Source organism: Micromys minutus (assembly GCF_963924665.1).
Source record: "Micromys minutus genome assembly, chromosome: 22".
Classification (NCBI taxonomy): Eukaryota; Metazoa; Chordata; class Mammalia; order Rodentia; family Muridae; genus Micromys; species Micromys minutus.
Window position 1 is genome coordinate 46798634 of NC_137957.1, and position 23550 is coordinate 46822183.

Below are 23550 nucleotides of genomic sequence, written 5' to 3' on the forward strand. Positions count from 1 at the left end.
AGAACAATAGTTATCAGAAGGTAGGAAGGAGAAAGAGATCAGGGATGAAGGAAGACTAGAAAACAGGCATTAGAACAGCTACACAGAAGGAACAGCCCTAGTGTGCAGTTGAGTGTCTATAGATTATAATAATAACTATATAGTTCATACAGAGGTAAAGAGAAGAATTTAAAGGTTCTCAATATAAAGAAATAATAGATGTCAAAAGTGACAAATACGCTAATTTGTATTTTGTATGTGATTTGATCATAACATACTATATAAATGTACAGTGATTATGGGCTATTATTATGTCAATTTATATTGAAAGAGGCTAGCATAAAACACTTTATAACATAAAGTAGGGCTAATAAAATAAAAATATAAAAAGGCATAAAATATATAGTAAAAACACCTAAAACATACAAATGGAGTTCTAAAGAAGAGAGAACAAATCAGGGATATATTTTAAAAAGGCAAAAATGGAAACATTTTCTAAACTGACAAAAGACACCAATACACAGGTTCAGAAGGCTGGTCATATCCATAAGAAATATAGAGTAATACACAAAGTGTCATTTACAGTATTATATAACATCAGAGAAAGGGAATATTTAAAGCCAGGCAAAAATAGTATATTGCCCTCACAGAATTAATATTGGCAGCAAAGGCTTCTAGCATTCAAGGGAAAGAATGTAACTGTTACCCTATAATTCTATACCACAGTGTGAAGAAAGATGGGATCTGGGATGCAGGGATATTTATGACCACCACAAGTGCATATGCTAAATGCTAGAGGATGGATGAGCTTGTGGAACGATTGGAAGGCAGGAGAATTTGTGGAGATAGGGCCTGGTCATACAAGGACTACTGAACACCAAGGGGACACTTGTGACCAGACCTCCTCTCCTCTCCTCCCTCTTATGGTTTCCTAGACACTAACACAATTCCCTGCCAAGCCATCTGACACTGACCTAGATCCATATAAGCTGAAATCTCTGGAACCATGAGCTAAAGTAAAACTTCTTTCTTCTCTAGTTGATTCAGAGAATCCACTACATTTCGTGATAATGACAAAACTCTACTGCAGTACCTTCAGACAAAGGAATGAATTTGCCCCTATATCTTCCACTACAGTGGGCTCTAAAGTCAGGCCAGATAAAACTAAAGTGGTCCCAAGTGGAAGATCTGACATGCAAGAAGGAATAAAGAACGCTATGTATAGAAGTCACCGCTGACTTTATGATGAGAGGACCACGACGACTAGAAACATAACACACATCAGGAGGTAAGCCCGTGTACATTTAAATGTATATTATTACAAAGGAACAAATTAGTGATTAATTGAAGACCTGAATTTATAGGCACTGATAGTAAACAGTGAATAGTTAAAAAAATTATACTTTCTAAAGTATTAGAAAGATATTAATGTAATTTAAATAAATAAAACTTACAATAACAGACAATAAAGCAGCAGAATAGGAATGACAAAAAGCAAACATAAAATGAGATGACTGATACAGGGCTGGAGAGATGCTCAGTGGTTAAAAGCTCTGGCGGCTCTTTGCAGAGGACCAGAGTTCAATTCCTAGCACCCACATGGTAGTGTATAACTGTCTGTAACTCCAGGTCCAACACCCTCTTCTGTCCTCCTTGGGCAGAGCACACATATGGTATACAGACATACATACAGGCAAAACACCATCCACACACATAAAATGTATAAATAAAAAATCTTTAAAAGATGACTAACATAGATCCAATTACCTCAGTAAGAACAAATATAAACAGGCTAATAGGGGCTTTACCAGAACTTGCTATAGTGGTGTTAATTATAAAATGTTAAAGAGGTATAAAGTTCACAAGAATGGATACCAGAGCATCTGTAATGTTACAGTTGCAAATGTGTAAGGGGATAACTGACAGAACTTTACACTCAGGCAGATCCATGGCTTTAAGCAATTTTACTCTGGTAGTAACCGAACAAGGAGGCTAATCTTCACTGCCAAGTTTGATTTAGAATCACCTAGGAGATGGCTAGACACATCTGGGTATAACTGTATGTGCACTTCTAGCAATGATCAGGCATTGCCATCCCTCCTTCTGGTCTTCCACATATGAACTGCTCTGCCATGCCCTCTTGCTGCCATGGACTGACACTTCTGTAACCAATTCCTCCTTTACGTTATTTCTGTCAGGATTTGGTCATAACAATGAGAAAGTAAAAAGTACATTGTGATAAGCACACCAAAACTCAGTGGAAAAGAATAAGTAATGCATACTCTGGCCTAATGAGAAAAATCAAAGAATATGTTTCTTAATAACCATAATGAGTACTGGAATATGCATATATACACACATACACACATATAAACATATATATATATACACGTGTGTGTATAGTATACATATAGGGTATTTCAGTAAAAGCCAAACACTCATTTATCAAAGATCTGAAATAACAAATAGCACATTTTATAACTTCTTGTGTTTAAGCTTTAAAATAGCATTTAAAAGCTAACTAGAAAAATTTATGTTATAAATATTTTAAGTATATTATCAAAAAATTGTTTGCTAAATTGCTAATCAAAGGAAAAAAATATATTTCTTTGAAACTTCTTAGCAATGAAACTGTCACATAAGGAGATTGTCCAGCTTCAACTGTAGAGGGACATTTATTACCTAAACACTGACCCCCCCCAACATAGAAAAGCTAAAAACATGATAAGTATGAGAAGTTCTTTCATCAGAGCATGGCAGAAGTAAAAGAGGAGCAGTCAGGGATAATAAAATACCGCACTGGGCAGTAGCGATGGCTCACAGGTGGAAGGGACACTTGTAAGGACATGGACTCGATCCCTAACACCAGTAAATACGTAGGAAGAAAGGACAACAAACCCAATAGAAAAGAACAGTAACCTTAGTTCTCAAAAGACCTTTTACTAACAACTAGTCAAGATAAAAAGAGAAAAGGCACAAATAAAAACTACTAAAAATAAAAAAGGACCAGGCGGGTGGTCCACATTTTTTCTTATTATTCACCTTACATCTCACCTGCAACCTCCCCTCCTCCCCCACTACCCCTCCCTTTCTCCTCATCTCTCCTTGGATAGGTGATGCACATCTTTAATTCCACCACTGCACCTAGGAGGCAGAGGCAAAAGGATCTCTGTGTGTTCAAGGCTAGCCTTGTCTACGTAGCAAGTTCTAGAGTTACAGAGTAAGACTGTTGCACCAACACGTTTGCTAAACATGAGCTGAACGAGGACACCAGATATGCTAAAAAGGCTGCAAGGCTCCAGCCCTACACTAAACCCAGGCAACCAAAGAATGCTGAGAGCACACTTGTTGGTTATCTAATGCCAACAGTCATTTCTAAAAATGTACATACAAGTAACAAGACTGAGGAGGTGGTACTTATGTATGTAGGAATGAATATATAGGCATATACACATATATATATATATGTGTGTATATATAAATATAATAATTAATGGAAAGGAGAGGCCATGGGAGGGTCTGCGAGAAATTAGGGAAAAAGGAAAACATGATCAATATATTTTATATGAAAACAAATTTTTCTAATTAAAAGGGGGGGAGGCCATAAATTTTGAAAGAGAGGAAAAAAAAGGTATATGAGGATTTATAGAGAGAAAAGTGAAGGGGAAAACAATGTAATTACATTATCTCAAAATGCAGAAGAAATAATTTAAGATAAAAAAATAAAAAGGGCATATTGAGTATAGATGATATATATTTGCATATATAGGTAATTTATTCTCACACAAAGGTCAAATGTGTTCAATTTTAAATAATAACCAAGGTTATTCAGTTTTCTCACTAAAACAGAAATTAAAATAAATAAAACATCTCCCTAAAAGCATTCCTAAGACAGTAAGGAATCACTATGGTGGTCTGAATGGGTATGGCCCCCATAACTCATGAGTTTGTTTGAATGTTTGGCCCATAGGGAGGGGCACTATTAGGAGGTATGATCTTGTTGGATGATGTGTGTCACTGTGGAGGAGGGCTTTGAGGTGTCCTATGCTCAAGCTATGCCCAGTGTGGCAGTCTCCTGCTGCTGCCTGAAGATCAAGATGTAGAACTCTCAGCTCCTACTCTAGCACCTGTCTGCCTGCTACCATGTCCTACCCTGGCAAAAATAAACTAAACCTCTGAAACTGTAAGCCAGCCCCAATTAAGTTTCCTCATAAAAGTTGTCATGGTCATGGTCTCTTCACAGCAATAAAACCCTAATGAAGACAATCGCCAAACAAATGGTAAGCAGATCATATAATCAACTTCTGCCCTAATAGAGTGCTGACCCCAGAGAACCTGAACTGCTGGTTCTGATGGCTTTACAATACAGAAGTCAAGGCTTAGTACCAGAGTAAGACAGTGCGTGTTTAAATAAAGACACTTTGAAGCATTAAGCCAACAGTTCTAAAAAGCCACACATACAAAGTAGGAAAGGGTTAAGGCAGAAATAAATCCCCTCCACACTTTATGGTGAGATTTTCTTGGCTCTCTGAATAAAGGGGCAGGCTGGAAAGAAGGGACCAACTCTTGAGTGCATCTGCAGCCCAAATGTAATCTTCTGTGTGCTTCAAGAAGGCCCTGGAGTGGAGTCAGTACTTCTCCTACATCTAAGAAGTTTACACTCTCTGCAGAAATACACCTTCTGTACCTCTGTATGGTTCTACACTTTTTCAAAGACTGTATGAGAAATTTCAGTGTGGCTATGGGGTGTAGATGACAGTTTCCCTGTAAAGGAACAACCATTCTCAATAGCAACAATGGGATTTAAGAGAGGACACAGTGTTCTTAACAAGATGAAAACAAGCCTAGCAACAGAAAGTACTATGTCAATTAAAACAGCCTTCAATAATTAAGACAAATTCATGAAACACATTTTGAAAAAAGGCCTTTTTCTTCAAAACATGTCACTGAAGGAAATTCTAAATTATATGTTTCAGGCACAAGTAAAGAGATTACAGATAATGACAAGATTTGGAAGAAAAAAATAAAATAAAACCACTAGATTCATACCTAAGTACTTACAATGCAGGAGGAGATTGTTACAAAAACACCCAACACCCAATTAAGTGCTGTACAACATTTAGTGACGTTCCTGTAGACAAGGATAAAATATGAACCAATGAGACCATCGCAAAACACAACAAAAAGCTCCAGGACTGCCAAATGGAAGATTCCTAAAGTACCCGTAGGCCTGTGCGTGTGGGAAAACACATTTGGTACGATCAGTGTATGTTCTGAGTGTGTCCTTGCACATTTCATATGCTGGAAGTGTGTTATCTAACCCACTGGTATAAAGTGGTGGTAGACCTTTAAGAGGAAGGCCCTACCCTGATGGCAGCGGCAGAAGCAGACAGGCCTCTGTGAGTTTGAGGCCAGCCTCATCTACAGAGGAGTTCTAGGATGGCCAGCGCTATACAGAGAAACTTTTTCTTGAACAACCCAAAAAAAAAAAAAAAAAAAAAAAAAAAAAGGGAGGAGGGGAGGAAGAGGAGGAGGAGGAGGAAGAAGGCCCTGTCAGAAGGAACTGAGTAAGTCATAGATGGTGTTGATTTAGCTCTCCTAACTAAAGTCTAGTTGGTTTCCATGAGAGCAGGGCATCGCAAGGCTCAGCCCCTACTGCACTTGGTCTCTTCTACAGTTATGTCCTGTCTGTTTTTCACTCAGGTCACGACACTGCACAGGGAAAATAGGTGACTTGTGAGAACAGCACCATGTCATTTAGAGGAACAGCAATACAAATAAACCCATCTTTATAAAGGATAGTGTCTAGTAATAACGCAATACAGACTAAGACTGGTAAACTGGCAAATCAGGAAGCAAAATAACACAACAGTTTAAAAACAAAAAGGTCAGTCCACCAATCATGAGTGAGAACAGTGAGAAAGCTGTGATCAAGAGCAGGGAAGTAAAGATTTCTTTCTATCACTGTGTTTTCTCATAGGCCCAAAGCTTGACGGCGAGAGAACACATCCATAAACAAGTCAAATCAACAACTTTCATGTTAGGAATTTTAAGAATAAACCATAAACACACAACTTGCTAATAATGCTATTTACTTACTGTGTATATGTGGTATGCGTATGTAAAAGTTAAAGATCAACATGAGGTGTCTTAGTCTGTTGCCTTCCACCTTAGCTCTTGAGACAAGATCTCCTTTTTAACCTCGAGCTAAAGGAATGGCAGACTGGCCATCAGGAGATCCAGAGACTTACCTGCCTTGCCTCATTCCTTCACCCCACAGCAGTGGCAGTATAGACCCGACATATGTCTGGCTACTACTGTGAGTGCTACAGATCTAAACTCAGGGGTTCGTGCTTGACAAGCTCTTTTCACTCTCTGGCCCATTCCCAGCCCCTAGGTCAGTTTTTAAATCAGGGTTTGTCACAGTCATACTGGGATGGGGGAAAAGCAGTTTATGAAATAAACACCAAGCACCACCATAATTATTTGACAGATGTAGGTAGAAACTGGAGATGTATTTTTCAAAAGATTAGAAGAGTAAATTTTCTGTAAAGATATGTTCTATTGTAATTAGGACATAATGTTACCTGAACGTGATGGCTTATTGAAACCCATCAAACTATATATATATATATATATATATATATATATATATATATATATTCTGAGTCTGGCAAATGTAAGACAGTTCAGTACCCTGGGATCTCCATTTGGTTTCAGGTCATGTACACCTACCCTTCTTGTATGTGCTTGGCAGCCTAGTTCCTTCAGTTGTGGGTAGTATACATCCTTCTCAAAAGAATGCAGCTCCCAATCCATCATCTTACTCTACAAAAAAATGAACCAATAACTGTCCTGTACATTATTTATACTTTTACATTCACATTATGTGTATATATACATACACAAACATATTTACAATGTGTGTATGGTATATATGTGTATACCATGGGATACAGGGCAAGGTTGTTCTAACCTGGATGCTTAGTGCTGAGTGGAGGGAGCTTGGGCAGTTTTAGAATGGAAGGCCTGTAAAATGATGACATATTCAGGCAGACCCAGACATGCACATCACACTGCTTTGATCTCCCATTAGTTAAATGAGTACTAAGGTAGGGGCTTCTCTTTGCAGAGGGAACTAGAGAGGGGTTAGAAACAAAAGGGAGCAGCTAGGGGGAGCAAGGAGCAGTTTCTAATAAGCCCCTAAGATCATGTAATAATGACCACTATAAAAGAATAGGACTTTATAAAAAGTTCTGGTTTTTTTAACTATTATTTTTATGTGTATGACTGGTTCCCCTGCACTTATGTGTAGCACATGTGAGCAGTGCCCTTGGAGGTCAGATCCCTGTGTGACTAGAGTTACAGAAGGTTGTGATCTGACATATGGGTGCTGGGAAACACACTGGATTTTCTGCAAAAGCAACAGTACTCATAAGCACTGAGCCAGCTCTCCAGCCCCATAAATAACAATTATATTATATTATATTATATTATATTATATTATATTATATTATATTATATTATATTATATTATATTATAATTATTGTAGTGTTGATTATCAAAACCAGAGTCTCACATCTGGGTAAGGAAGACAATCTGTCATAAAAGCTACTTTATCTCTATGACATGTTTTTAAAGCTGCATTCATGTGTAATGGACATTCTCTGTTGTTGTTTCCACTGATGTATATATTCTGTGGTGGATGTTATGTCTACTTTTAAGAGCTACCCCTAGCCCATTTCTTGCTAAAAACAATCCTCATCATGCTTAGATTATTAATTAGGAGACTGGTTTGCTTTGTGTTTTGAGAAGAGGTCTTGACATGTTGCCCAGAATAACCTGCAAATTGCTTGTAACTTCCTGCCTCAGCCTGAGAGCTGGAATTACAGGTGTGTATCACCATGCCCACTGACCTTTGGCCTAAAGTAGTAAGTATGAACAAAATGATGTTAGAGAGATGCAAAAGGTAATATGTTATGGAGTTTGCACTAATGATGCCTCTCTACCCCTACCCCAAGTTAAAAAAGAGACAAGACTCAGTAAGGCACATCACTTTGGTTTATTCATGATAATAAAGATGTGTAAGTTGAAGTTCCCAGAGGGGGAAAATAGCTTGATCTGTGTTTCTACAAGGCTAAATGACTAAACTGTGTGATTGTGGAGAATAAATATGTTATAGGCCAGAAACAAATTATCTTAGGGTATTTTTGGTCCTCCTGAAAGTCATTCATTGCCTGTCCTGTCTCTGATAAAAGATCACGATTTCTACTGAAGCCTTTAAAATGTCTTCTCAAAAGACCCAACATCTACCAGTCCAAACGCCAAGGACAGTACCTGCTAAGCTCTGAAACTTCTAAGGAGTTTCCTTGCTTTGCTGTAACCTGTCTACTGTAGTCCACACCAGTGCTTCTTAAATCCCTCCATTAATGACTTTATTTATCTGTAACTAAGAAAACTCATGTAATTAACTTCCACATGGTATTTGGGGCAACTTAAATCTATTCCCAGGCCAGGTTACTCATATTTTTCTGCAGAATAAACTCTTTTCTTCCCTTTGAGGTGAAAGATGATTTTTTTAAAATGACAAATGTAATATTTAAAGCTCTTTGTGAACCTGTCATTTTATAATCCTAAGAGGAAAACCAAGAATACATGAGCTTCCATTATAATTATTAATTTTTTTGAGATAAGGTTTTTCTTTACCCGGGATAGCCTCAAACTCTTAAGACCCCTGTCTCAGTCTCTCAAAAACTAGGTCTACGGGATGTGGTCTCTCCTCTCCATGAAGTAACATCAGAGAGTTAAGTGGCATAGTCAGTGACTCCCTTGCTAAATAAATCTGTCTTAATTAGAGATATCTCAGGCTCATTCTTAATACCTATTTATAGAAACCAATCTATGTTTCTTTCACCCTCCCCTCTCCTGTTGGCCTACTTTGTTTCTAGATGGTTTTACCCGCATCCATGTGGAACCGTCTTCAATAGCCATAAAGTGAGTGTGCTAGCTTCTTCCTTATCAGCTGCTTCTTTCACTATATTCTCAATTACCTACAGTCAAGTGAGGCCTCCAGCATTAAATAGAAATACCAGAAACTCAGAGATTTAAATAACTTTTATTCAACTCTATTATTAAAATTATTTTATTAGTTATTGCTAATAACTTATTAAGCATTATACTTATCTGTAGTGCTTGATAAACAAAGATATGGTTATATATTTGATGGTGTTTGCAGGTACCTGGGAACATCTTGGAAAGTATCCCTGTAGACAAGGGAACAAGTATTCTTTTCTTTTTTGGTGTTTGGAGACAGGGTTTCTCTGTGTAGGTTAGGCTATTCTGGAACTTGCTCTGTAGACCACCAGGCTGTCAAGCTGATCTTGAACTGAAATATCAGTCTGCCTCTGCGTCTGCCTCTGGAGTGCTGGTATTAAAGGTGTGTACCACCACTGCCCAGCTATTATTTTCAACAGTATAACTCCTGGTATGTATCCATTTGGGTATGTATGTATCTGTCTGTCTGTCTTCTAGAGGTGGTAATGAGCATTAAACCTAGGGCAAGAGCTCTACTACGAACCTTGCCCTGCAACTAACTGAAGTGATGATGTTACTGACTGTCTTAGTCAGGGTTTCTATTCCTGCAAAACATCATGACCAAGAAGCAAGTTGGGGAGGAAAGGGTTTATTCAGCTTACACTTCCATATCGCTGTTCATCACCAAAGGAAGTCAGGACTGGAACCCAAGCAGGTCAGGAAGTAGGAGCTGATGCAGAGACCATGGAGGGATGTTACTTACTGGATTGCTTCCCCTGGCTTGCTCAGCCTGCTTTCTTATAGAACCCAGGTCTACCAGCCCAGGGATGGCACCACCCACAATGGTCTGGTTCCTCCCCCCTTTGATCACTAGTTGAGAAAATGCCTTACAGCTGGATCTCATGGAGACATTTCCTCAAGGGAGGCTCCTTTCTTTGTGATAACTCCAGCTCTCATCAAGTTGACACAAAACCAGCCAGTACACCGACCATACCAACACTAACTAATTTTATAATTTTATAGTTCAATAAAACAATTTTTCTGATACTTGTATCCATTTATCCCCTTTAGCAATTCCTGTATCTTATGTCCTCATGTTCAATTAAATTATCGTTCTCTCGCTTTCTCTCTCTCTCTCTCTCTCTCTCTCTCTCTCTCTCTCTCTCTCTCGTGTGTGTGTACATGGTCATGTGTCTTTTAGAGCGCCTCCTTATTTATTTAATAGCGAGGTCTATTATGTATCCCTAATGGCCTCAATGAACTCACAGAGCTCCTCCTGCCTTTGCCTCTTAGAGCAGAGATTAAAGGCCTATGCCACCACATCTAGCACTTCATTGTTTTTTAACATAGGTTCTCTCACTGAACCTGAGCTTATCTCTCAGTATCTGGCTGTCTCCATGCACGAGTGGTGGGAAAGCTGGAGATCTAAACTCAGATCTCTCTGATTGTGCAACAAGTACTTTAACTCCTGAGCCATTTCTGCAACTCCTGCTTTTTGAAAGTCTCATGTGGTTCAGGCTGGACTCAAATTCCCTATATAGTGAGGGATGACCTTGAACTCCCCATCTTCTTGTCTCCAACTCCCAGGAGCTGGAATTACAGTATGTGTGACCATGCTTGGTATTAAATCCTTTTGTTTTTTAAATGGTATATATAATATGAACCCATTAGTATTTCCCTATTCAAACTTTATTTCCTATTCAAACTTCTACTTTAAATATACAAAAGAGGTATCTGAAGTATTTGCACAGTATTTAAGATGTACTTTCTAGTTGACAGATTTTTTAAAAGCCTATTTGTACTATTTTGAGTTGCTTTATTTCTGTTATAAAGAGTATTTTCATTTTTAAAAAGGTCATTATCTCAAAGGCCCTGATGTCAACTAAATCTTAAGACTATTTAAAAATCCAAGGAATAGCCAAGTGGTGGGTAGTATATATCTGTAATCCAGGACTCAGATGTTTAGGGCTGGGGGGTTGCGCTACGATATCACTTTGGCTATATAGTGAAACCCTACCTCAAAACAAACAAACGAATAACCTGCCCCAGAGTGCAAATAAAAAGAAATACAGAGTAAAGGAAAACAAACAATTTAAGGAAACTTCTGGGACTCAAAAATATCAAAAAGTGGTCATCAAATGGTTAAAAATTCAGTCAACTCCAAACAATTATGACTAATGTGGTCATAAAATTGAAAGTAACTGCTAAAAAATACTCTAAAAATAAAATATTGAACTAAAATTTAGAGACAGCAAATGGAAAAGAAAATGTGATGATACTAGGTTCATATCATTGACACTGCTTAATTCTTATTGTTAGGAAGAGAAAATTAGGTCCAAATATACTGTTTGAAATTTAAAGTAACCCATAGTAAAAAAAAAGTAAAAAAACTATAAAATTATCAGTCTACCAAAAAGGCCAATAAAGAATAAAATTCACATAAAAATAGATAAAGAAAAACATGGAGGAAACAAGGTAAATGTAGTTCTAACGTCAGCAATAACAATAAATGTGAAGGGATCATATTTTGCTATCAAAGGTTAGAAACTCAAAGCAGGTTATTCATTTATGCTATAGAGGAGTCATTTGAGCTGAACCTGGTAGCACAATCTGAAACTGTAACTACTTGGAAGGCTGAGGCAGTAGGATTCAAAGTTCAAGGCAAACCTCAGCAACTCTGTGAGCTCCTATTTCAGAAAATTAAAATGAGGGCTGGGGATGTAGTTCAGCCATACTGATACCACTCTTTCCCCCAAAAAGAAAGATCAAGAAGAGGAATCAGCATTTAAGGAAAAAAGCAAAGCAAAGAAATATCAGATAATTTAAAGACAAATACTATTCAAAGCCCAAAGTACTCAAATTAGAAATAAGCCACAGGAGGATGAATACATATAATCCACTATCTGCTTTTGTATGGCCTGAAAGCCATTTTTATATCTGTAAAGGGTTGTATAAAATATGAACATGAAAATATTCTTGAATAGATAAAAACATAAAACACTCATAGTTTCCAATGCCTAAAATATTCACTGTGTAAGTCTTTTAAGAAAACATTACTAGCTTTGGACATTTTGTGCAATTATAAAAGAGTTACCTAAGACTGGGAAATACATAATTTATAGAAATTTTGCTCACAGTCTAGAAAGTCCAAGATCCAGAAACCAGAATCTGTCAAGTGCCTCCTTTCATCCCACGGGAGAAGGTGGGAGTGTAAGACATGCACATGGGATACTAGAGAGGAAACCCACCTTTACTATCCCAGCCCTCCTGATCTAACCACCTCTTAAAGGGCCACCTCTCAACACTGCCACACTGAGGATTACGTGTCCATCCAACATATGAACATTATAGAATGTATTAAAACCAAAGCAGCCGACAATGTGGCCTACACTATACTCTAGTGAGATGGCCTGCTCAGAATTCCCTGATGTACAGAGGCCTCTGTGTGCTAAGGACGTCACACTTCATTACACATCCTGTCACCACTAGGCAGTCACTAGGGTTTCTTTGGCATGTTGATACTGGCATGTACAACTTGTATGATTCCATCCTTGAATTTACCAATCTTTTATTTTTGTTTACAAGGATATACATCAGAAAGAGGTTCTCCACTTCAACAGTATTTTGTTTTTGTTTAAAAGTTTTACTTTTGAGTTTACATATCACATTTGCAAGAAATAAGCTTCCCCTAGACACTTCTGTGACCATGAGAAGATGTCAAGACTCTAACAGCAAGAGAGCAGAGCTGAGATTAATAGAAATTCCAGAAGCATTGGACAAATAGAGGAAAGAAAGGAGAATAGGCAGAAGTAGATGGCAGGGCTTTGGAAGACCTTGAAGCCCTTCTTGCTGGAAAGACTAAGGTGCACCCTGCTGAGTCCCTAAGGTATATTTAGGGTGACACTTCTGTCACCATACGATATTAGAGAACAGAGTCTGGGCAAAGAATACAACACATTATCTGACTGATCTATGGGGTAAGGCACTGCTTTGTCCATCAAATACCACTTTGCTGCAGATACCCATTACCTCTGCCTCTGACAGCCTTTCCACCCCCTCTTCAGACACAATACCTGAATATAAAGGAGAACAAAGAAAAGGAAACCTTATAAAACAGATACTGTTGAACTACATATCATTCCAATTTTCTGTAACCTAGATTAAGAAATACTGTATCTAACCACACCCCTCAACTGTTACCATATGACCTTTATTATAAATAGTCACCTCATCTAAAAATAGCAGTAAACTCTCCTTCCTCCTTCATCTCTATGCTCTTTATACTGCATAGTGCCTCTGGCATATGATGGCCAGAGCTTTTATCCTGCTTCAGACTAACAGCTTCTAATGTTACCTACCCATCAAGCAAGAGATCTGAGTAGCTTTTTCATGTTACCAAGTGTCTTTTGTTTCTGACTTAGAACTAGTTTTTATGAAGAAGGAATGCTGGATTTTATTAAGTGTTTTCAACATCTCTGGAATGATTTTTTCTTTGATCTACTTAATTATCAATGACTTACATAAGTGTGTTTCCAACATTCTTGAGATGAGTCTAAGGTATATTTCAAAAGTGTTGCTGTATTCTTTTAACAAAGCTTTATGTGGTTTCCTTTTATTCTTACTGTCCTTAGAAACCATCTGTATAGCATTGACTCATCTGCTCTTTAAGTATTGTTGTTTCCTCTGGGTTAGGCCTAGCTACCCCTGTTTTAAAGCAAAATAGACTGAGGCCCTCACAAGACCTCACAAAATCTGACTATTATCATTCCTCCTGGAAAAAGAGTAGGAGTCACAAGGCTCATGAGACCCTCACCAGGGCAATCCTCTTTCTAAGGATAGAAAGCAAATGAATGATTGGGGTGGGACTTCCTGCTGACACAGATGTCTGATTTGACCACACTCCTGTAAATATACCCATCGGTCCAACAGGCTGGATTTGGATGGAATCCTTTCCTTGTTCTGTCACTGACCTTTCTGAGAAGTCAGTAGATGTTGCTTTACATCTCTCTGGAAAAAGTCACTCAACAAACCTAATGATGAAACTATGTGGACTCTGGACCTCATGCTTTTTGTAAAGGTACTCTTTTTACTATTACTATTATTTATTATTTTTATAGGAGGTTGTCTCTCCCTCCCTCCTTTCCTTCCTTTCTACAGCATCTTGCAATGGAGTCAGGTTGCCCTCTAACTTTCAACAATCTTCTTGCCTTAGCTTCCCGAGTCCTGGGATCACAGATGTGTATCATCACATTGAATAATGACCAGCAAAACACAAAAACAGCTGACAAACCTTAGACCCAAAAAAGAGAAAAAGCCAAATGCCTGTTAGGAAAATGAGAACAGATTTAATAGCTATGGTAATTAAAAATTGAATGCGTTGTTTTTCAGTAATACACATAAGAACAGAAGTTGGAGATTTGAGAAATTTGAAAAAAAAATATATAAAGTTAAATAATCAAACTAGAAAAGTGTATCAAAGATGAACTACATGTTTCTTACTAAAATCATATGCTAGAATGAAAAATGGATAATTATATAGGCACATTTGTAAATTTAGTTTTTAGTACTTTAGTAGATTAGTACTAACTACTTAATACATTAGATTAAAAGGTCTTATATGTGATAGCTTCAATTGTGTAGTTAAAGTTTAAATGATAAAAGTAATGTATTCATTGAAATTTTTTAAATGTTTTCTGAGATAGTCTTTAATATGGTCCAGGCTGACTTCAAAATCACTGTATAGCTGAGGGTGACCTTGAACTTCTGATTCTCTTATCCTCTATCCCCCAAGTGTTGGAATTATAGGTACATACCACCACACCTAGCTAACGAGGTTTCTCAGTTAAAACTTTCAGGTATACATTAGTATCTAAGTTTTAAATAAATAAGTGCCTTATTCTTAAAGTATAGATCTATAAGGAAAATTAAACTATTTATCAGGTGACAACTGTGTAGTTACCATTCTATAAGAATGCAGACACCCTCCCCATACCCTTCAGTTTGTTTCCTCATTTCTTTTAGGTATGTTTTCACAATTTGTTTTTTTCTCTCAATTACATCATACACACACAGACACACAGACACACAGACACACACACACACAACCACTGTCTTCTACAAAAATGGAAATTCCTCAATGGCAGAGACTTGGGTGTAGTCACTGCTGCAAACTCCTAGGAATGAACTTTCCATAAATAGGAAGAACAGAGAATCAATTTTTGGTTTAATGAAAATTGTAGCTTCTCTTCAGGAAGGTACAATCTGCTGAACGGAAGAGAGTAGTGAATACATATTACACCTGCTGTGGTCTGAATGTTGTATTCCATTCCCAAAATTCTTAGGATAAAACCTAATCTCCAATGTGATGTTATCAGCCTCTAGTACTGAGAGAAATCCATCTATTTGTAAAAGACTCAATCTACTGTTGTTACTGCATTTACAAGAGCTGTACATCCTCAGAAGGATAAGAATCAATGACAAGCAAATGGTGTAAGAGTTCAGAAGTCTCCATCATCCTAGACCAGATAATGAAGGTACCACTGTAAAAAGTGCCATTTCGACTGAGTCTTGAAGAGAGAAGTAGATTTCTTGAAGCTCACAATTTAATAGCTATTCATGGAGGTGTTCTGACAAAAAACTTTCCAGGGAGTTTTAATTACCTCTGTGCCCTCTTGACCCTCCCCAATTTCCCCAGGACTAAGTTGACACTCACCTGCTCTGTGTCCCTGTGTATTTGCTCACTGTGGATAGCTCACACACACACAATCATAAGTATGAAGTTTCATGACTAGCTGCTTTCACCTAGCATGTGGTTCACCGACACGTTTCATTCCTTCATGGCCACGGAACTGTTGCATGGATATACCATTCCATGAAGTCCATTAAACAGTTGATGGACATGTGGGTTGTTTTCACCTTTTGACTATGGTAATATAGCTCTTTGTTCTGCTCAACTCCGTAACCAACTTGCCATCACATCCATGCAAGCGATTCTCTAAGCTTGCTCCTGGAAAACCTAAGTTCCCCCACTTCTCGTCCCGCTTCAATGCCTGATTCATCATGTTCTCAGAATCCCAACCAAAGACGCTGTTTTCTAACGTCAGATCCTGTCAGTTCTCTACTAATAATCCTGTAATCGTTCCACTTTCCCTGAGTAAACTCAGACCTTAGCAACTGCGTATACAGCTATTCTACAGCCCTAGAATCTGGCCCCGTTACAACTCTGACTTCATCACCTAGTACTCTCCCTGAGTGGGTGTGCTCAAGTCATCTCTGCTGGAGCACATTGTCACCTCAGGAATGTTCTTCCCTTAGACAGCCCCATCCCATCACGTTTTCAAATCTGCAATCACCTTTTCCGTTATTTTCCTATCAACCAACATTTTCCAATGGTTCCCAGTATTGACCCTCTCTCACACATCCTAGCTGCGGTAACTCTTTCGGTGAGCCATATCCCCAGCTAACATTATTTTAAATCGTGCCCCCATCCCTGTTCCTGTTTACCTCGTCTTTTCTTTGCAGCGCCTCTCGTCTCCTAAAAGACTACATTCATATTTTCCTTTCTTGGACATATGCCTGAAGAAGGCAGACTTCTCTTTCACAACTCTATCCTTCATATCATACGGCTGGGACATAAGCTATCAATATGTCTGCTGAACTAATGCTTTCATTTCATTCGCACAATCATCTATCCTGTTTTTCCGGGTACTGCTCAGAAATGTCCAGAGGATTTCTTCCAGCGGCGATTCCCTAGAAGGATTATACTTTGCCTCGAAAGAAAAACTGTGCTTTATCTTGTCAACCACAAGGAGGAGTTGAGAGAGAGTTGAGCAAAGAGAAATCAGGTAATTCTTTCCCTTGCTTTTCCTCCTCTAACCTCAAGGGGGAAGAAAGCGGGATCTGGAGCCCGTAACGATAAATGAATGGTTTTTCTTCACACTGAGTTACCTAGACACAGACGTCAACAGTAAAGATTACAACCCTTTCGGAGGCCAAAGATATCAAGGCCATTAAGATCTGGGAGTGTTTCATTCTCCTCCTAGTCATTTCTCATAAATCAGGGAAGGAGTTCCCATCAACCCAGGCACTTAGCTTACCGGAGTCTCAGGGCCGTCGGTACCCTCCATTACCGAGTCTGTACTATTTAATATTGACCACATCTACAATTCTTCAACGGTGTAGGTAATTCGGTCCCTGGACTAAAATCAAATCTCAGATCTGACACTAACTCATCGACACCCGATTCGTGTAGACATCGATCGATTTCCCAAGCGCTTCGAACTCACCGCCACCTGTTGATGCCCACGTTGGAAGAGCCGGCGAACCAGGGGTCGAGGATGTAGACGCAGCGGATGGTGTCGGCGCCCTGGATGCACTCCTTCAGGGCGGGGTTGTCGTGGAGCCGGAGTCCCTTTCGGAACCAATGCACGGCGTTCACCCCCATGCTAGGGGCGCGGCGGGTCACCCCGACTTCCTCTACCGAGAGCTTCAAGCGAGGGAAGCCGGGCTCATAACCGACACCTGCGCTTCCAGGAGAACCTCCTCACGCTAGGAGTGGGGAGAGGGCGGCAGAGAGGGGACGGGAGGAGGCGACGCCGAGGCGGGGCGCGGAGGCGGCGAGCGCGCAGCTGGCAGATGAATGGAGGCTGCCGAGGCGCCGGGATCCACGCGCGACGTCCTTCAGGAGCCCGCGCCCAGCGTCCGGAGGACACGCATACCTTCCAGGGCCTGAGACCCCCGGAGCGCAAGCGAGCGCGCGGGGCTCGAGCCGCCACGACGGCCCGAGCTGGCCGCAGCAGCCCCGGGAGGCTCGTCACGGAAACCTCGCCCAACCGAGGCTGCCCGCGAGGAGACTGTGGCGCGCCCGAGGCGGCCTCCACGGACGGACACGAGCTCCCGCGGCCTCCGCGCGACGCGGCCTGTGCGCCCCGGAGTGGGCAGCGAGCTCGGATAGCGCGGGCTAGAGCTCCAGGCCGCGGGACGCTCGTCGGCCGGTCACCGGTCCCGAGGCTGCCCGGGTGACTCCGCCGCGTCAGCGGCCTCCGCCCCGCCCCCGGCTTCCCATTGGGCGGCACGCGCCCCACGTGACCACCGGCACCTCACGTTTCTGAAGTGTGTTTACTACGCTGGCTCGGACCCCGGCGTGCGCCCAGGCGCCTGGTGCTTCGGGGACGGCTGCGATCGCTGGGCGCTCCCGACCTGAGTTCTCGCGTGGGAGCCCGGCTCGCAGCCTCTGCGGGTCTCCTCAGTCCCGGGACGCTCGCGGGGGCCACAGGCCGCGGGGAGGGGGAGGAGGCGTAGTTCTGCTCCCCGGGTTGGGAGCCTCCTCCATTGGCTGAGGCTCCGGGGGACCCGGATGAGCACGGGGCTGCGGGGAGCTCGCGGGCGCGCGCTCTGCTGGGCACGGCGCGCGTGCGCTCTCTCGGGGTGTAGGAGAAGGGGACGGGAGCGCGCCCAGGGCTTTTCCTATGGGGTGTGTGGAAGATCTGAGGCCAGTTCCTTGTACCCTGAGAGTTATCGCGGAGCTCGGTGAGAGGCACAGTCGGAGGAGTCACCGTCAGCTTCAAAATCAGAGTCCCCTGTTCTGGAAGGAGCAGAAACCACGTCTGTTGGGGGCGGGCATCTTTGCACAAGCTCTGGAGAATTCAGGTCCGATACCAAATATTCAGCACTACTGAGCATTTCATAATACTGTTGATACATCGTCAACTCATCAACCCTAATCTATTGCCGATGTATAGTTTAGAAGGCATCTTGATTAGGTTTTGGGGTTTTGTTTTGTCGACAAGTTACTATGGGAAGAGGAACCTCAACTGAGTAAAGGCTTGCCGGTCGGGAAGTCTGGGCACTTTCTTGATTAATGAGAGATGTGGGAGGAGCAGGTCAGTGTGGGCGGTGCCACCTCTAGGCCGGTAGCCCACAGAGGGTTGTATAAGAAAGCACGCTGAGAAAGCCACAGGGAACAAAACCTTTTCTCCACCGCATCTAGGGAGAATGCCATATGAAGATTGGAATTATCGCTGGCCACAAAGCAAGGGACTAGAGGAAACCAGCAGAAACCTGGAACGGACTTCTTAGTGCTTTCAGAGACATCATGGCTCTCCCGATGCCTGCTGGGACTTCTGGCCTCTAGAACTGACACAAGACATTCCTGTTGCTTTGTCAGCACTTTATTATTGCAGCTCTAACAAATGTCAGCAGGAAGCTGACTTCAATAATTTAGGGAACTAATGTTTAAAAGGTCTTCTCCACCTCTGCTTTGGTTGCTGTCGTAGGAGCTCCTCCCTTTCTCAGTCTCTTCAGAGAGATTTGGAAGTATGAGCATGGAAGCCACAGAGTCTTAAGCACTTAGTCCCTTGTGGTAGAGCGGTATGATTATTTTGTGGTCACTCCTGGGGACTGTCTGAGCCTCTCATCACCTGTGCAGAAGGCCTGGTAACGGAGCTGCGCCTCCACTCGGACTGTGTTGTATTCCAGGACTCTGTCCACATGCATTTAAAGAAAAACACAGCCTTTTGTTTTCAGCAGTTTGAAAGGAAGCAGATTGTGTCTACAGACGTCAAAAGTGTTTTCAAGCATCCAGATGAAATGGTGGCTTCTGCTTATGGGATTGTTCATTCAGTAAAGATGAATTTTTAAACAGCGTGTAGGTGTTTCTGTAACTTTAACACTGGAGAATCAATCTGTTATAAAAGCACATCAAGAGTGCATTCCTCAAATACAACAGGGTTTTGGCTGGGGACAGCATACCATGACAGGGACTGCCAGCAGTGGCTGGGATGGAGACATTTCAAAAGCCTGTGGCAGCTCCTTGAAAAAAAAAAAAAGAAGAAGAAGATGATGTCTGGGACCCTAAGAAGCAGGAGACACATCCCTCCAGGACACCCGCCATCTGAAATAAGAGACTGTCTGCAGTAGGCTGGGATGGAGACATCTCAGTAGACATCTTTGTAAAAAATAGTTGTTCCCATTTTCTTACCATAACCCTGGACAACGGCTGTATTGACTTCATTTGTGCATGACTGCTTTTCAGTTGGCCTTGGTGTACATAATCATTCTATTATATCTGACTTTCCTATTTATTCTCTCTGCTCTGGTGGATTCTGTGAAACCAGATGTTCCTTGATGAAATGATTCTTAAACAATTGGAAATTGAGGCACAGGGGCTCAGCACAGCACAGTCCTAATGGCCCAGGTGCGTGCTGTGTGTTCTCATCTTGGAAACTATGTAATAATTGCACAGTGGTAGTTCCAGATTAATGCTGAACTTGCAAAGAAAGTTTGGAGAAGTTATTAGAAAATGAATTAGAGTCAACATTGGGACCCAGAGAAAGTAAAAAGGTATTGACATTATGAAATACATTTTGCATAACATTTGAGAGTGGTTCCTGGATAAGAAAGTATAGAATCCATAAATTACATACTAGTAAAGCTGTGTCAAAATGCTGGGATTCTTAGAAAAGTCATTGTGTGCAATGTGCAGAAGCAGAAAGCTGGAGGAACTACTGAGTTATGGGTTAACTTGACTCTCTCTGGCCACTGCCTGGCAGATCTGCCCATGTCATTTATCATTAGAGCTTCACAGGAAAATGTAAGTAGCTGACCTCGGAGCTCTGAGCTCTGAAGTATAACAAGTCAAAAGTTAAAGTTTAAATAATGATAACTTTGCAATTATTATTTTTTTAGCCATAGGCCTGAGAATAGGGGAAGCTTAAAACTTTGGGGAAAATTGTAATTCTTATTTCTTTGTGGGATGTGGTTATCCTTTTGAATTTGATTTGACAATGATTATACAATATCTTATTTTCCTACCTGCTTCTGGAGTATCAGTAAAAGACTGGGGCAAGAGAAAGGCTAGTTGAGTGAGTGCGAGAGCATCTGTGAGCATGTGTGTGTGTGTGTGTGTGTGTGTGTGTGTATGAGAGAGAGAGAGAGAGAGAGAGAGAGAGAGAGAGGTTTTAGTAGCACATAGAGACTTTAGTATATTTGTATTGGGGGATGGGAATTGCCGTTTAATGGCAACTATAATTTACTGAGTATATGTTATGTCCTATATACATTGCATTAGTAATATCTGTGATACTCATTTCTCTGTAGCATGTCTTATAGACATCACAGGGTTGCACTGGGACATCATGAAGAAAGTAGCTTTCAACTTCTTCACCCTGAAAAACAGTTTCGGGTCTTGGCAATAACTTCTCTGCATTTGATGCAGTCAGTGGATGCCCAAGTTGTGTCTTTCTAAACTGTCTTGTTGGTCCAGTAAGTGTTCTAAGATGCTATGGAACAAAGCCAGGACTGAGAACAACAGGAAGGTCCTCGGGTGGCTGCAGGTGCTCCCCTGTGTCTGTAATTTAGTAGCAAGACACGTTAGATATAATCTTTATAATACTATTAGGATATGGTGAAATCTTGTAGGGTAAGTTAAATTTTATTGATAAGAAACTAAAACTCAGGACATAAGTAATGAAGCTGGATGAAAAGCCCAACATGTTTCTGAGTGTAAAGCTTTTCTCCTGACATCCAGCCCATCACGACCCTCATTCATTTACAGTAAGTTTTATGTATGAGCATCGTCATGAGCCGACTGTGGTGTCTCATGCACTACTTAATGAGATCCTGCCTCAAACAAAACAACACACACACACACTAAAGAACTGCTGGTGAAATTCTTGTTGGGTCTAACATGAAAGTAGTAGAAAGAATATATAATCAAGAGGAAGAGACTGCCTCAGTCTCTTACCACTAACTACTGCAGAATTGCTATGATTTGGGAATAGTTCGTGCCCTGAGGGTCCACATGTTATAAGTTTAGTCTTCAGAGTGGTGATATGAGATGCTGAGCCATCTCTCCAGTCCTACAGTCAATTCTTCTAGAGACCATGCAATACTTACTGGTCACATCCAACACTGCACTTAATTGACACATCGGTTATTAATCTTACTCCAAATTCACTTTTCATTGCCTCTTATTGAAGGAGCAAATCCTGGTCAAGATGTCCCCTTTGCCTCTGGCATTATGTTACACATTGCCAAGGGAAGGCAGGGATGGAAAGGTGAGACCTTGGAGCATCTCTTCTGAGTTCTGGTGTCCTTCTGCTTCATTGTTGCTGCTGCTGATGTTGCTGCTGCTGATGTTGCTGATGTTGCTGTTGCTGTTGCTGTTACTGTTTCTTTTTCTTTTTCTGATGCCTACGCCATGGTTAGCAGAAGCCCTTGGAGAAAGAACATGTAATAAAGCAATTTTTTTTTTAAATCAGGTTTCAGTAGCAGGCTGGTTGGTGGCTTCCCAGTGAGCCTTGCAGACATCTTGGAAGTTGGTTGTCCAGTCTCAGCAGAACTGCATTTTGGGAAAGTATTTCCTATGGTCACTGCCAGCCATGGTATTCTGCCTCCAAGCCTCAGAGTGGTGACTGGGGAGAAGTTCTGTCTAATTTCCTTACCATCCGTTGCCTGTAGCCACACCCTGTATAGTGAGGTATAAATCCTACCCTTGGGGAAGATACTTGGCATCAGCCTTCCAAATGTGCCCTTAGTACTCACACAGGTTTGGGGTGTTTTGTTTTTGTTTTTGTGGGAGTGGGTGTGTTCTATTTATCTCAGTCAATTGCTGAGATAAACTCACAACTCCTTTTATTAAACATTCCCTCATTGGATTTGGCAAGTCATCATTTTGGTCTCTTGGCCGTACACTGATGCAATCCGTAGCTGACCCAGTTTGTAAGGATGTGAACGGTCTTCTCCCTTGTTCTTACCTCCTTGCTGACTGAATGCCTTTAGAAAGTGTAAATAGTTACAAATGTGGCAATATGATCTTGTGAAATCAATGTTTTTTTCCTGCCCCACAGACTCTTTGCTGTTCTATGACGATCTATGTGCAGGTCGTTGGATATGAGTCCAGACCATCAGGATCCGTGAGCTGCTCTGATCTTGGGACAACAGAACTAGAGGACAAAGTCTTATTCTGAACTCAGGCCCTGCTCCAGGTGAAAATCAAAATGCTTTTCTGCTTCCCACTTCCCCCCAACACTATGTAACACACTCCATGCTGCACATTGATCTATGCACAAGGAAAATAAAATTAAATGAGATTAAATCTTACCTAGACTAAGAGGGTAATATCTTACACACCTTTTAAAAAATATCTACGACCAGCTCCAGGTTACGTAGATAAGTTCAGGGTGATCTAAGGATAGAAAGGACTTATGCCAATTTCTATCTGAAATCCAAGTTCCATGGATGAGTTACCATTGGAGGACAGAATTCGAGTACGGAATGTCATGATAGAACAGAGGAAGCCTGGGAAGCCCAGCCAAACTTCCAGAGTTTACATCTTTATTGGTTTTGCTTTTAAGTGTTATTTTTATGTGTTTGAGCATTTTGCCTGCACGCTTGTGTGTATGTGCACCATCTGCATGTCTATCTCTGGAGATGAGAAGCCAACTTTGGATCCCCTGGAGCTGGAGTTACAGATGGTTGTGAGCTGCTGCGAGGGTTCTGGGAATTGAACGTGGGTCTTTAGCGAGTGCTCTTAATCT

General features: G+C 41.0%; 1 protein-coding gene across 1 annotated transcript in view; it reads right to left on the bottom strand.

Annotated features, from left to right (window-relative positions):
- Positions 1-17465, bottom strand: part of CRY1 (cryptochrome circadian regulator 1) — a 59812-nt gene extending 42347 nt beyond the window's left edge. Inside the window, exon 1 of the mRNA XM_080935660.1 lies at positions 17299-17465. Coding sequence (XP_080791786.1) covers positions 17299-17456 — 158 coding nt within the window. The 5' untranslated portion in view covers positions 17457-17465. The remainder of the gene's footprint in view (positions 1-17298) is intronic.
- Positions 17466-23550: the final 6085 nt, after the last annotated feature.